Source organism: Leiobunum rupestre, chromosome 2 (genome assembly GCF_980474605.1).
Source record: "Leiobunum rupestre chromosome 2, qqLeiRupe1.1.hap1, whole genome shotgun sequence".
In the NCBI taxonomy this organism is placed as follows: Eukaryota; Metazoa; Arthropoda; class Arachnida; order Opiliones; family Sclerosomatidae; genus Leiobunum; species Leiobunum rupestre.
The window spans coordinates 50,793,638-50,809,404 of NC_143385.1; the positions used below are offsets into that span (position 1 = coordinate 50,793,638).

The 15,767-nt window shown below is 34.0% G+C and overlaps 1 protein-coding gene across 1 annotated transcript; it reads right to left on the reverse strand.

Annotated features, from left to right (window-relative positions):
* Positions 1–159: 159 nt before the first annotated feature.
* On the reverse strand, positions 160–3,510 carry LOC149958297 (deformed epidermal autoregulatory factor 1 homolog). Its single transcript, XM_090165744.1, has 7 exons — positions 2,899–3,510; positions 2,627–2,832; positions 2,471–2,567; positions 2,198–2,412; positions 1,996–2,127; positions 1,779–1,934; positions 160–388 (listed from the first exon to the last, which is right to left on the reverse strand). The coding sequence occupies exons 1-7, from the start codon at positions 3,263–3,265 to the stop codon at positions 224–226; spliced, it is 1,338 nt and encodes a 445-aa protein (XP_090021870.1). The 5' UTR covers positions 3,266–3,510; the 3' UTR covers positions 160–223.
* Between the last annotated feature and the right edge of the window lie 12,257 nt (positions 3,511–15,767).

Sequence of the window (15,767 nt, forward strand, 5' to 3'; positions counted from 1 at the left end):
GTAAGCTAGTTTCCTCCACGGAAATATTTTGTGCTTTGAAAAATGTGTATTGTTCGTTTTCTCTTATAAATGTTTTGTACTTTTTTGATTACTATGTTTGCGTTTCAGTGTTTCATAAAGTAAGCCTATAATAGTGGCTTATTTAATTTTATATTGTTCCAGTAACTTTATTTCATCGTACATATTTACAATATTAACATCATAACGTTTGCAATAATGAAATTTATTCAGATTTATCATCATTAATGATGTCATTTTCATTCAGAATGCTATGACATTCATTGCGATGGTTAGACCAATCTTTACGTTGACAGAATGAGCCGCAATAACTGACATTGTTGCAACCAGTGCAATCTGAAAATGCCTCCCTGTTACAGTTGGCGCATAGCTGTGGAATAACATCTTATATTATTAATTTATTATATAAATCTTTTAGAGAGAAGTATCTCCTTATCCTGGTGATAATAATAATAAAAGCATCTTTATTGAGGATATCAACATTAGTTATAAGCTAGTTTACATATTGGTCCTCGAGTTAAATTAACAAAGAGCGATAAACAATAAATAAATAACCAAAAGACTTCTAACAATTTAAAATCAGTTTTGTCAGAAGTTTTCCTTCTAGGGATATTTAAACGACTGCTTCACAATGTGCTTCTAACCTAATTTATTAACTTGAAATATACCTTCGCAGAATCCTGCTGAGTTTTAAAATTGTTTCAGAAGGAAAATAATGCAGGGCGAAAGTAACATTACTACTTAAACTATTATATTGACCAAATAGTTTTTTTAATTTCTACATTTTACATCATTAAGCGAAATAATACCGAGACAAAATTTAGAGCATTATGCAGCTTAGACATCTGTGATTGAGTATTTTGGAAACCTGGCTCTAGCCTGCGAAGGTTTAATTTTAATAACCTTGAAGGATAGTTTTGGATACTTCTCTCTTTATAGGTATATTATATAATTCTGATCATAGTGTTGAAATAATTTGTGCTAAGTGGTTTACTAATCAAAATTCAGGTAATTATCAGCACACCAACGCACAACAGTTTGTTTTTTTATACTGAATATTTTTGTGTCAAATTTATTTTGCGGGAATTCAAATTCGCAGAGATATTTTTTGAAAATTAACGTTTTCTAGCGTTACTTTTCCGTTTGTGCTATAGTAAGGTTTTTGTGCAATATTGGGCGGGGACAATGTCCTCTAGGTCACGATGCTAGACAGCCCATCATGATTATCAAAAATGGATTTGGGGTGGTACTGAGTGCCCCTAGCTTGAGAGCTAAGTGAACGTGCAGCGCCAACACTTAAGTTTGATTATATTTTGGTATTTTTCCATGATACTTTTTTACTCTCGTCTTGTTGGAGATAGGTGCTTTATCAAAATTTGCAGACAGCACGCGGGCATAATGCAGAGGAGCGTGGCCATGTAAAAAGTTTTACTAACATTTAATTTACGTTAGTTTAACCATTTTTGCAAATAAAAATTGTAAAATGCTTTACTTTTATTGCATATTTATTTCTTTTAAGCCCATCACATATCCTACTTCACCTACAACTATGAAGCGGGCCGAATTTTGGCTAAAAAAACGTTAATTTCCAAAATTAACGTTGATATCTCCGCGAATTTTCATTGCCGCAAAATATGTTGATATTTTGCTCAAAATTCATGCAGCTGTGTACCTGTCCAATTTATTGTGTACTAAAATGTATAAAATTTTATTGCTTATGCAATAAACTAGATAAAAAAAATTACATGCTCCATTCTTACTTTTCCAGTAGATTCCACTTCTACTTCAACAATATTATGTATCTCAGCACGTGCTTGTTGCAGGGCTTGCTGCACTGCAATTTCTTTCTCAGATCTTGCTTCCAAAATTGCGCGTGACAAGTTCATTTGTGCCTCAATTTTTGATGTATTTAGGGCCTGAAATAGTTATTTTTATGTTAGTGCCATCTCAAATTTCACAAGCAAGAAAATTTCTTGCCTCTTTCTTTTCATTTTCCATTTGCAACCGCAATTGCTGCAAACTCACTTCCCTGGATTCCAAGCTTTGAGCTTTAACCGCTTCAACCTGTTTTTGTATTTCTTGAACTTGTCGTGCTAGATTTTTAACCATCTAGTTTTATAAGAAAAAAGGGAATTTTAACTGTTTGTTGACTTAAGCGGAAATTGAATGTTGAATGTACCTCTTCCAATTGCCACCAATGTCTTTGCTCTTGAAAATCCAAACTAGAGCCCCCGTTGCGGGTGTTCTGCACAGCTGGAGTAACAGGGGCTACTATCACTGAGCCGCTATCATCACTTATAAAACTAGAGTGATTAATGCCAATTGTATCCACAAAGTTTGCCCCAGCATTTTCTTGACCAGATAGCGAGTTAGGGCTAACACTTACAACCATAGCTATTAAATATGAAGTATTTTTAGACATTTTTAATTAAATTTACACTTAATAACCGACCTTCTCTATCAGATAGGCTATTTTCATCTGCGTTTTCTTTATTAATCTCCTCCTTTTTACGCCGTTTGTACGGAGTAAATAGCCGTACAGGACCACTCTGTAATTAAACTAACGTATGTTATCCACTGATTTTGCTATAAATGACATAATGCGTACCACAGTTTCATCATCACAGCATGCAGCGCAAGTACAAGAAGTAGCGTGTGGTTGAAGTAAACCCTCCTCAATTAAGCAATGCAATGTACGACCAGCATAACGTATGCTGCGTTTCCAGTCTTTACTATTTGCCCTGCCACAAACAGCTTCAAATTCGGATGGTGTGTACCAGTGTTCATTAACTTTAATGCACCTACCCCTGCCCCCTTTTAAATGAAGGAAAATTACACCTTGCGCATAACAATGATTTTTGACGAAAAAAGGTTATTTACCAGAACCAAATCTACTTTTATGTAATTCACCGCTTATGTTACGACAACGTACAGGTAGGACAGGGTCGTGAACAGAAGGATCCCAGTTATATTTATTTCTTTTGAGGGTTGGCGGTAATGGAGATACTATGGTGTATGTATTACGATTAAAACTTGTTGAGGCCTCCGCGGAAGATGTTACGGGGTCTTTAGTGACCGCGACATCAATGGCTTGTCCATTAATAACAATTGTTTTGAAACCGGCCTCTTCGAGTTGTTCAGCTGTCAGGGAAGTCGCGAAAATGACCTCGGTATTTGGTTCCGGAGAAGTCCGGATACCTTCGTCAGTCTCGAAGACGTCCGAAGATTTCGTGTCGTCTGTTTCCATTAAGTAGGCAATTTTTCCATATCGACTCAATCATGAAACATTATAAAATAGCGGTTTTGGTGAAAATTTGAAGGTGAAGACGGATTAAACTTTATTTAGGCAATAATTTGGGCAGACAAAATGGCTAACTAGTAAAATTTTAGTATCTTCTGACCAAAAATTTCTTCGCTTTGGGATTTGGCGGAAATTAACGAATCCCGAGCGATACCCGAATACCTGCCCGGAAATTTTATCGCCATTACGCAATCTCATCGGTCTTAGTTTACACGATGACTACGCGTTGTGAAAATGTTTTGATAATTTATTGATAGATGGCGATAGCGTGGACAAGTCATGATTGTTTCTAATGTAAATCCTTGTGAATTGTGAGGCTGGGATTTAAAATCAGCATATACATTTTTGAAATTTTTCTGTTCGTTTTTGCTAGTATAAAATTTTTTGAGTGGAATAATAATTAGATATGATGAAACAATAAGATTTCTATGGATGAAACATTTCCCAATTTTTGTGCCCAACTAAATATTTTTCAATGTAAAAATATAGTATTTTTGACTTTCAAAGACATGGGGTTTGTCGTAAACAATTATTTATTCAATAAACGTTGTACTTTATGTTATATAAAACCGTACGTAGTCTAGATTATCTTTGATAAAACACAATATTAATCGGATTTCACGAACTCGGCTAAAAATTAGTGGTAGCCACCATTTCCTAAGTTGGCGCATTGAATTGGGAATGGTACCGCTATAATTTCAGTTTAAATCTGCGTTCCGCCACGGCCAACTTAGATCCACTGCTACTCGCACTAGTGCGAGTAGCAGTGGATCTAAGTTGGCCGTGGTTCCGCGAAAAAAAATCAAAATTTAAACTCTACCATTTGTCGGTGACGTCATCCGCTTTTAGCGGCGGGAACTATATCTAATGAAAATGACTTTTTCCAATATTCCATCTTGAAAGTGATAGAGGGCACCACCGTATAATGATAGAGTTGACCACTGAGTGCCAGGGCTGGACATAAGGCACTAGTCACGGCATTTGACTACTAAAGCAAATAATAATAATAATAATCAGCTAGGCTAATACCCAAGGCACCACCTTAGGCCTACTAAAATTAATCTAAATCTGGGGGTTCTCTAGTCACTTGGACTAGTGAAAAATTTACCTAAATATTCATATATAATGACGAATATGGCGTATCATAATTCCAGAATTCATCAATCCCATTTTATTTAAAAAAAATCACATCATGTTATAATAAACTCCTATTTTAATTCTGACGGGTAAAGCAAAATTATGGCTGCCCTTCTGGTTTTTATACCCCCATTTTTACCCCCTAGTCAGTGACTACTAAAATAAATTAAGATAGGAGGCTCACAAGTCAGGCTGATTATTAAAAAAAATATCCATATGTCCAACCCTGCCGAGTGCGCCAACTCGAAATTTCAGAATTTGTTTCGCGTAACCAGGCTTGGAAATAAGGTTTATTTCTAAACTGGTCTATTTGGCCAGTGACTCCCAACTCTTGAATTATTTAAGTGGTCACGTAGACCAGTTGGTTAATAATACGGTAGATAATTTTGAATTAATAAACTGGACACTGGACCAGTGAACCTCTAGCTTTTGAATAAAAAAACTGGTCCGAGCAATTAATAAACTGGTCTTTGACCCAGTGACCACCGCTTATTTCCAAGCCTGCGCGTAACCATGGACACTGGCGTAACCACGACTCCCGAACGAGCCTATGTAATTCCACGGACATTCAATATATTGAATGTCCGTGGTAATTTTAGCGGTACTATTCCTAATTCAATGGTTACATCCTCCTAGACTTAAGTCTACTATTAAGCTATTGTTTAATCCACCATTGACTCACTGAGTATGGCCACGGCCAACTTTGATCTCACACGGAATTTCGGCGAATGGGTTGGAAGCTATAGCGCCGGCTCAAAGTTGACCGTAGTATGGCAGTTTCCATCCGTTATTTTTTTCAAGATGGCTGCTGATTTCAACGAAAACCAGTGGGTCTCATTTATTTGATGTGACCAACAAACCCAGAAACGTTCAACCGAATCCGTAAACAGTTACGTTATTTATCTAGTCAGGATTCTCAAGAACGTTTAAATTACTAACTGGCATAGATTTTTATGTTAATTGAAAACAAGATGGCGTGGTGGGAGTAAGGGGTTTAACTCTAGCGTTAAAGGAAGAATGCACATCCACAGTCTCAACGAATTTTACATTTCTGCCCAGGGCCGGATTAAGTGATAGCCCCCCTAATGAGCTTAGAGTCAAACCTTATTTTATTTATTTAAAAAAAAATTAGGTTTCGTGATTTGATATGAAATATTTCCTATTTCCAGCCCCCTTAATTCGGCCCGGTTTCTGCCACCAGGTCTAAAACAGATTAGGATATATTGGCGCTATTTACGTAAAAAACAATTCGTTTCTCGTGTTAAAGGGAATAATAACCTCTGGTATTTCTGTCGCCCTCCGAGGGTTCCAATATTGTCCGCTGCCTCCCATGGCATTTCACACCTGCGGCGCTGATAATCGCTGATTGTGAAGGGAATAAAGGAAATTGATGGGGTCTTCCATAAAGAACGCGTTGGAGTTTCTATTCCCATTAACAGACGTTTTTTCGATTTAGTCACGAGAATACTTCCTATTACATTTCGATCTATATTTTCCATAATAACTTAAAATTCAAAGGAGAAGCCCCTTAATTTAGCCAGTCAATTGGGTAGAAAACGTCACCGAGCCGGGAGTTAGTAGAGAGCCGAACTTAATTTAAGTGTAACTCGTTTTTGGCAGCCAGTGAAATGCGTTGAACCTGTTTTCTGGGACGGATTTTCCTGCTACCTGTTAAGGTCAATGCCTAGATATAATTTTATTTCTTCAACATGATTGTTTGCAAAGAACCTTTTTACCCATTGGATCAATGAACTACTTTATTCAGACATTCGTAAAGCTGAGTGAAAATACGTGGTAACCCGAATTTAGCGAAAATTTAGATAAAGTTATATTACCTATAATTCTATATTAATTTAAAATTTGTATTTCCCTAAGGAAATAACTTTAAAATTTTATATGGTTTGTCTGTATAATACCCTTGTCAGACGAGGATTGGTTTATTTAAACCAAGTTTATTTTTCGTACAAATTTAAGTATATAACTTAATCTTTGGTTCGCTAAACGTATTGTGTATAAGCATCGCCTGAAATGTACTACAGGTATTGCAACTCTAAGTTAGCCTATCATTGCATAAAAGTGATCGAAGTAGAAATATTTTTTAATGCAAATTTGATTTAGATAAGATTTTCAGGGCGTATTAATGTGGTTTAGAAAATAGTGATAGTGAAAAATGAAAGTTTAAGAATAAATTATTTTGCAATACTGAGCCAAAAAATAATTTAATTTTTAAATTGGTTCGTTTTTGTAGGTGTATCAGACAGTATAATATTTTTATTGGCAGTTTTTGATAGCTCTGTTTTGTGCCAAAAAAAAACATTTTATTATATTATTAATAGTGATAGTGAAAAATGAATGTTTCTGAATAAATTGTTTTGCAATACTGAGCCAAAAATAATTTAATTTTTAAATTGGTTCATTTTGGTAGGTGTATCAGACAGTATAATATTTTTATTGGCAGTTTTTGATTGCTCTGTTTTGTGCCCAAAAAAAAACATTTTATTATATTATTAATAGTGATAGTGAAAAATGAATGTTTCTGAATAAATTGTTTTGCAATACTGAGCCAAAAATAATTTAATTTTTAAATTGGTTCATTTTGGTAGGTGTATCAGACAGTATAATATTTTTATTGGCAGTTTTTGATTGCTCTGTTTTGTGCCCAAAAAAATACAAATTTTATTATATTATTTTAAATTGGAAACATATTATCGATAATGTTTCGTGATTTTTGAAAATCTGAGCACCCTCAACAAATCACGAATTTTTTATATAAATACTATAAAAAAATGCCTACAGACGAATATTGTGGTAACAATGACACCCCAAATCCAATAAATTTTGTTGTACACCTGATTTTATAAAGTCGAATAAATCTATTGGCCTTATAAAAAAATTATGTTTTCGAAAATGGAATTTAAAATAAAAATAGGTGTATAACAACAATTTCTAAGCTACATTAGCATGCCCTACAAATTCCATTTAAACAGGGACTCGTTATTTCCCTTCGAGTAAAATTTTCTAAAAACTAACATTTTTGAGTTGCTATATTGTGGCACTGAGCCAGCGACATGTCTGGAGGGGAAAACACTTTCACTTATGTTTTGCCAAGAATTTAGTTATTTCTACTTTGGGCATCATGGTCTAATTTTCGTTAGCCACGAGAAAGGGCGGGAAGGAAAAAGTAACCGTCGTCGGAGGACGTCAGTTTTAGGGAACCAATGAGATACCGGGATGATTAGATTAGTTCTAGGGGGGGAGGAGCTTTCTGTTAGAGCGTGAGGTGGATTGGGAACAACGCTAAAAATCGTCGTAGTCATTTTCCCGCGGCAAATACATTTTTGTTTTTTACGTACTAATATATTTTTCTCGATCGTTGCAACGCGTTTTCTTGTTTATTACCGCAATTTTTGGTTGCCATTAGCCTCTTTCTAATTCATTTCATATTCATGTTTATCATTAGTCTGTTATTGCGGAAATTTAGTTTATATTATATATTTGTTTGTATATTTTAACATACCTAATTAAATTCATTATTTAGAGTTTAATTTCTTTTATTTAATTTCATAAATCTATTATTTAATTTAATAGATTTCAATATCTCTTATTTATTAGTAATAACTATTATTTTGAGTTCAACGTTTAATTTCTTTCCTTTAATTATTTATTTCCCCTAAATATAATTGACTAATTGAATTTTTTTGCCGTTGTGTCTAATTTATTACGGGTAGTTCTTGTCATTGTGTCTTATTTATTACGGGTAGCTCTTGTCATTGTGTCTAATTTATTTTGCGGGTAGCTCAGGTCATTGTGTCTAATTTCTATTGGTAAATTCTTGTCGTTGTGTCTAATTTCTATTTGTAAATTCTAGTCGTTGTGTCAAATTTCTATTGGTAAATTCTAGTCGTCGTGTCTAATTTCTCAGAGTAAATTCTTTTTGTGTCTAATTTCTCAGAGGAAATTCTTGTTGTGTCTAATCTCTTAGTGAAAATACTTGTTGTGTCTAATTTATTACGGGTAGTTCTTGTCATTGTGTCTTATTTATTACGGGTAGCTCTTGTCATTGTGTCTAATTTATTTTGCGGGTAGCTCAGGTCATTGTGTCTAATTTCTATTGGTAAATTCTTGTCGTTGTGTCTAATTTCTATTGGTAAATTCTAGTCGTCGTGTCTAATTTCTCAGAGTAAATTCTTGTGGTGTCTAATTTCTCAGAGTAAAGTCTTTTTGTGTCTAATTTCTCAGAGGAAATTCTTGTTGTGTCTAATCTCTTAGTGAAAATACTTGTTGTGTCTAATTTATTACGGGTAGTTCTTGTCATTGTGTCTTATTTATTACGGGTAGCTCTTGTCATTGTGTCTAATTTATTTTGCGGGTAGCTCAGGTCATTGTGTCTAATTTCTATTGGTAAATTCTTGTCGTTGTGTCTAATTTCTATTTGTAAATTCTAGTCGTTGTGTCAAATTTCTATTGGTAAATTCTAGTCGTCGTGTCTAATTTCTCAGAGTAAATTCTGTCTAATTTCTCAGAGGAAATTCTTGTTGTGTCTAATCTCTTAGTGAAAATACTTGTTGTGTCTAATTTCTCAGAGGAAATTCTTGTTGTGTCTAATATCTTCGGTGAAATTCTCGTTGTGTTTAATCTCTTCGGTGAAATTCTTGCTGTGTGTAATCTCTTCGGTGAAATTCTTGCTGTGTTTAATTTCTGAGGCAAACGTTTGGCCGATATGTCTAATTTATCAGGGGTATTCTCGCCGTTGGGTATCATTTCTTAACCTATTAGGGGAAATTGTATTCTTGTTGTTAAAATTGTCTGATATCAAAATAACCAAAAGTGAAAAATAATATAACTGGAAGTGAAAGTAAAATCCCCAGAAGTATTTCGTTTATAAACAACAGGTACAACGCGTTGAGCAGATACATTTCAGTGCTAAAACAAAATTTCCCGGATTTCCAGACATATGAGTCACCGTTTACATGTTGTACGCGTATTCGCTACACGTTTTACAGTGGGAATTTAATGTCTATTTTTTATCTTAGTCTTAATAAAAGACTCTAGATTATTATAGTGTCTAAAAAAATATTTGAAAGTATAATTAAAATTTGCCAGAAAGTTTAAAGTTTTATTTTTAATTAATTACCAAATTAACTAAAATAACACTAGATCATTATGTCAATTTCTCTTATGGCACCTGGATGCTGCAATAATATTCCGGCAATTGTCATAATAGTTAAAAGTATGTGTTTATAGTTAGTATAGGTACGCGCCATAACCTTGACTATTTTCTAAATAATTAGGATTGCAGGATGGCATTTCCTTTGAACTTGAAACGGTCAATTTTCCGTTTTCCGTTGAAGCGTGTCGTAACTGACATCCAGCGACAGAGATCTCGTAAACTAGCCTCAGGATTGAAGTGTTCGGGAGATGTATAAAATCGGCGAAAGAACCAGTTACAGACTTTAGTTGAGATCTTTTTTGATTCCGCCCGACGATTCTGGAAATACTTTCACTTTGATCTCTGAAGTTTGGAGATAAAGCTCTTATTTTTTTCCGTCTGATAGTTAAATGTTATATTCTCATTTTGTGGAACAGTAGAGAAAATTTGAGGTTAGTTTCTCATTATATTTTCTTTATCTTTTTCGTATAAAATTTACTATTAAGTCATAATTTCGATTTATGGGTTTTAGATTTCTTAAATATTTAACTGCCTTTTATAAGTTAATATTTTTAAGGAATTTTATTTTCAAATGAGCTAAGTTATTTTAAATAAATTGTTAAACATCTAACTGAGTTTTATAAGTAATTTTAAGGTATTTAATTTTTTGAATTTTAAATAAATTGTTAAATATCTAACTGAGTTTTATAAGTAATTTTAAGGTATTTATTTTTTTAATTTTATATAAATTGTTAAATATCTAACTGAGTTTTATAAGTAATTTTAAGGTATTTATTTTTTTAATTTTAAATAAATTGTTAAATATCTAACTGAGTTTTATAAGTAATTTTAAGGTATTTATTTTTTTTTAATTTTAAATAAATTGTGAAATATCTAATAAATTACTGACATTTTTAAATTAGTTGTGTTCTGAGAACTTTGAAATTTTACGAAGTAATGAAATTGTTAATTTTATAAAGTCAATATTTTTAAGGAATTTTATTTCGATATCAGCTAAGTTATTTTAAGTACTAATTTTAATAAACTACTGACATTTTTAAATTGGTTGTGTTGTGAGTACTAAATTTTGGGAAAAAATTATATTGTTAAATTTTATAAGTCAATACTTTTAAGGAAAAATTTCAAATGTGGGACCCCTCGATAAGAATCAATTTTCCCCGCACTATTTTGGTAACTAAACTCTTTTGGAAAAATCGATCGGAGCCTGCGAATGGTATAAAATTAGCAGCATTAGGAGCTGGATACTAATCACCTAAGATATATATTATTTATATCTGCATATAGGCTAATAATAAAAATAAATAAATAAAGCGTGAAGACCCCAGAATTTTAGGCAACAAACCACTAAACAGCGCCGAAAATGTCGTAATAGGCGAAACTATAAAGTCAAAGGGGGCTTAAAAGATGGTAGTCACGTGACTTTTCGGAGAACTGCAGCACCATCTATCCTAAGAAATACGAACTATTATTCGTTTAAAATGGTTTAAATTTTGATCAATTCATCTAAATTATCTAATTATTATTATTATTAATTAAAACATTTTGTAATAGAAAGGTGTAAGTTAATTATCTGTCTGCAGTATCTGGAAGGAATAATTTTTATTTTACCGTCACACGGCCAACTATGAATACGAGTTACCGAATCGAGGTTGGCTGTGATATGGTAGTCACGTGATTTTGTTTTCCCATTTTAACAAGTTGGTTAAGAAATTTACTTCATAGTTTCGTGACTTCATAGTTTCGGCTATTGAGCGGACAATATATTAACCCTTTCTGAGTGACAGAAATGCTTCAGGATTTATTCCCTTTAAAGAAATCAATAGTTCTTTTTATAAAATAACCTTGGCCATCTTGTTGAAATGTTGCCTCCCCGCTTCAGCTGTGGATCCGTTTTCTCTCCCACTATAGAGTTTATGAACTCATTCTTAGGCATTGGCTGAACTATTCCAGGGCAACATTTCAACAAGTTGGGCAAGCGTTAAGACATTTTATAAAATCAACTATTTAAATAAAAAAAACAATTAATGTAATTCCAACAACGTCCACTTCTGAAAACCAAGACGATGTAATAGGGTATTATAAGAACAATTCCAGTATTTTAATTATTTTATAATTAACACTTAGATAACAATAGATAAGCCGCGCCACTGTTACTAATGGCCAACCCTTTTTTTAAAGGTTATCATTTGAAACATTTTTAAAAAAACCTAATTCTTTTTCGAAGAGTACCGCCTTTAGGAAGCGAAAGTTCGAAACCGGACTGTAATTTTAAATTTTGGACAATGTGGTAGCTCGAACGGAAGAAATAACCATTAAAAAAGCATTATTATCGCAGCGAGAAGCCGAAGAGTTCGCGTTAACCTGAATTACGAGACTTTTGATCAGTTTCTGACCCGAGGCGCTGTTTCTTATCTGGAACATGATATTTTATGCATCTTTTGATAGCCAATTATCGCTCCCGCCTAATTTTTGTTTCATATTAAATAGATCTTTAAAAAAAACCCGCATTACGTCAAGACAAAAGTGTATAATGTAATATCATAGAAGTTTCCACCTAGGCTATAGCGGGAAATTATAGATGTATACACTTGGAATGTCTAAGGGTTTAATGGCCAACGTGTCGCGAATGCGTTTGGAGAAACGGCCGGGGCTTTGAACGAAGGTTCGTAAAATAAAATGCATAATAAATGAACTACTTCGAATCGAAGACGCAAAGAATATAAAGCCCCAGGAATGGAAGGTGTAGCTCCGTCTAGTGGAGCTTTTGCGCCTCTCGTTTTTAAAGATAGACCGGGTTGCGTTAACCGTTTCCGGTTACTCTGATTTGCTCTGCCGGAAGTTCCTATCGCAACCAAAACACGCGGCCAATAATATCAATCCTTCCATTCCTGGGGCTTTATATTCTTTGGAAGACGTGACGCGTTTTTTCAAATTGATTGACTGATTCAATCCGAAAATAAACTTAACAAGCTACCAGAAATTGATTTAAGCAATACGATTATTTATCACACTCATAATCTCGAAGAATTTATCATGATATTATAGTTTAAAAATAGAAAAGTATGTAAATGATTCAAATGATCTTATATTCCAGACAAGGCTTAGTGTCGACTAGGAGCAGAGTTTAGCTTAGCACGTCGCGAGCAGGGCCGTTTTAACCTTTCCGTAGGCCTTATTTATTTACCGACTTTTCGGAAATTTGTAGGCCCTATTATATTGAATCGTAGGAACTAATGTATCCTAAAATTTTCGTAGGCCCTAGGCACTTTGCCTATTCTGCCTTATGGATAAGGTGGCCCTAGTCGCGAGCACAAATCTCGTCTGAATATTACGCCCTTTTCAGTGGCGTAGCTGAGAACTCAGAGGCCCCCTTTTTCAATTTTTTTTATGGGTAGTGCCCCCCCCCCCAACGCGCCGCGGGCCCTGCTGACCATCAGCTACGCCACTGGCCCTTTTCTATGAAAATGATCAGGGTCGTTAAACATTCCAAGTGTATACATATTTAGACAATCACCATTGTAGCAAGAACCAATTTACGTAACGAAGAACTTGGAAGTTGGAATCGGCACAGTTTTCATTTTCATGCAGTTCTACCAATTTTCCTATTTATTTATGTAAGAGTCGGATGGCGTCATCTAGTGACTGGAATCAAAATGGCAACTTTCACATATGTGTACTAATTTTCAAAATTTATAGCTACTTTGGAAAATACTGCAACGAAAATTTTTTATAAACTTAATTATTTTTATAATATTAATTAATGGTGAACAAAATTACATAATAAATAAATATAATTTAAATTAAATTAAATTATTAAACTTAGTTTATACGCGATATTACAATATTATAAAATATAAATTATAATATATACGTATTTATAAAAAATCATAAAATTGTAATAATTAAAATAATAATAGTTGTGAAAAATATCTCACGAGATGGCGCTCTAGACCTAAAATCAAGATGTCGGCTGAAATCGGGCTAACACGAGGGGTCCGACACTCGTCTAAAATGCGTACGAAATTTGAAAATCTTCAAATCTTTTCCTGCAGATTTGAAAATTTGACCGAAATTTCATAAATTTACAAAAGTTGCAGAATTTCCAAATTTTTTATGTGATTTGCAAATTTCAATGAGATTTGATAGGGATTGTAAAATTTTGATGAGATTTGATAGGGATTTGGAAATTTTAACGAGATTTGATAGTGATCGTCATTTTAATATTTCATTAATTTGACTGTTTTTCGAAAATCTGTAGCTCTTTCGAGCTCGGTTCACATTTCTCTCATTATCTCATATCTATTCAAGGGGCCTCAAATCGTTTTCGTCAAAGTCTCTAGTGTGAACGCGACTCAAGTCGTGTTCACACTAGAGACTTTGAGAACCGTTTTCGATCGTTTTGAAAAGTATAATTTCATTTTTCAACGATCAAGCTATCGAAGTGGCTCAAAAAAATCAAGTTCACCATTCCAAAACGGTCGAAAACGGCTCTCAAAGGCTAGTGTGAACCGCGTTAATTATCTTCAAACCGTTTCAAAGGGCTTCGAAATCGGTTTCGTGACGTAACACCGTCCTTCCAAAGTGGTCCAAAACCGTTTAGAAATCGATTCCAACGTGTGACCAAAGCTGATGAGAAACGCAAATTAAGATTGTAATTAGGAAACTTACTGCAGTTAGATATTTAAATTTGAAATTTATATAATTTTAAAGCAACAAAGCCAGAGTATTTCTTTAAGGGATATCTAAGCTTTTGAATTTCCAAAGGTGTGTTAATAATTGCGTTTTAATGTGAAGACTCCAATTTTATTGAATTTACTTAACTAATCAATCTAAAAGTGTGTATTACTCGGTTTATTATGACTAAAGGGTAGTACATCAACATTTCGATATTACCAACATGTCCGGGATTTCACCGCTCGGATTTTAACGTAATATTCAGGTAGTATTTTTTCGATAGACAAAGAGTGTAACAGTACTTTTTAATTTGTAAATTCGACGAAATATCATTAATTCTGGACCGAGCGAGAAACAACAAGACGTACGACGGTCAGAATACACACAATCCTTCTAATGTGTTAAGTTTGTTTGAGATATTCACAGCAATTACCTGCAACGCCGGTATCACAACCAATATATTTCCACGGTCACACATAATTGTATTTACACTTATTTGTTACTTCTAGTCATACTTTGAGTGTCACACTTATTTCTTCTGGTTATACGACAAAGACTAGTTCGATCAGTTTCATACTTATTTGTTACTTCTGATCACACTTATTTGTTACGTTGAGTGTCACACTTATTACTTCCGGTCAAACGCCTAAGACTAGGTAGATCAGTGTCATACTTAATTGTTACTTCTGGCCATACGTTGAAAGCGCGGCGCACTCTGAACGGCCTTGAAAAACGCTAGAGGGAAACACACGGATTTACAATGTTGGAAATTGCGGGGGTCCGTATACGCTGCGCAAAAAACCTTACTTAGAATTAAAATTAAGGAACGTATTTGCAACTATAGGTTATACATGTATGTAAACTACAGCTATTCAAAAATATAACTTAAATTAAGGACCTGTATGTAGATTTTTAGACCAAAATATAAAACCACGAAAATTGGGTCCCGTAAATTACCCTGAAAACTATACTTTAATTTAATATTTACTGATATAACTGAAGTTGTAGGTCCGCTGAATCCTAACCTATCCAATAATATTTTTTTAATGTTATCGGACTTAATTGTAAATAAAATATCAACCACATAAAGCGAAACCACCACGGCGGCATCGGCATCGGCTATACTGTACGGAAGACCTTGGAGTAGAGAAGTTCGCACACGAGAAAATGGAATCTCTGTTCTCGGCCTTTAAGACACAGAAGTGAAACGTTTACGCTGTATCAAGAATGAATTTATTTACATTTAGAGACTCTGTTGAGACGACTTTAAGCGTTGATCCCAATCCCTGTCAGACTCCAACAGTAAGCTAATTCCCCTAATATAAATCAAAGCAGCATATTATCACATGGGTTCCATATAAAACTGACGTCTTACAGCGCGATTGAAGCCTGCCAGGAGTTAAGTCAACCATGATGCCAGTGGCGTGTCTCAACAGATTCATACTCCCTAAATATATATATATATGT

Coding starts and splice junctions, on each gene's coding strand:
- LOC149958297 (XM_090165744.1), bottom strand. CDS start 3,265: ATGGAAACAGACGACACGAAATCTTCGGACGTCTTCGAGACTGACGAA. Junction 2,568..2,626: donor GCTGTGATGATGAAACTGTG/GTACGCATTATG, acceptor GTTTAATTACAG/AGTGGTCCTGTACGGCTATT. Junction 1,935..1,995: donor TGGAAAATGAAAAGAAAGAG/GCAAGAAATTTT, acceptor TAACTATTTCAG/GCCCTAAATACATCAAAAAT.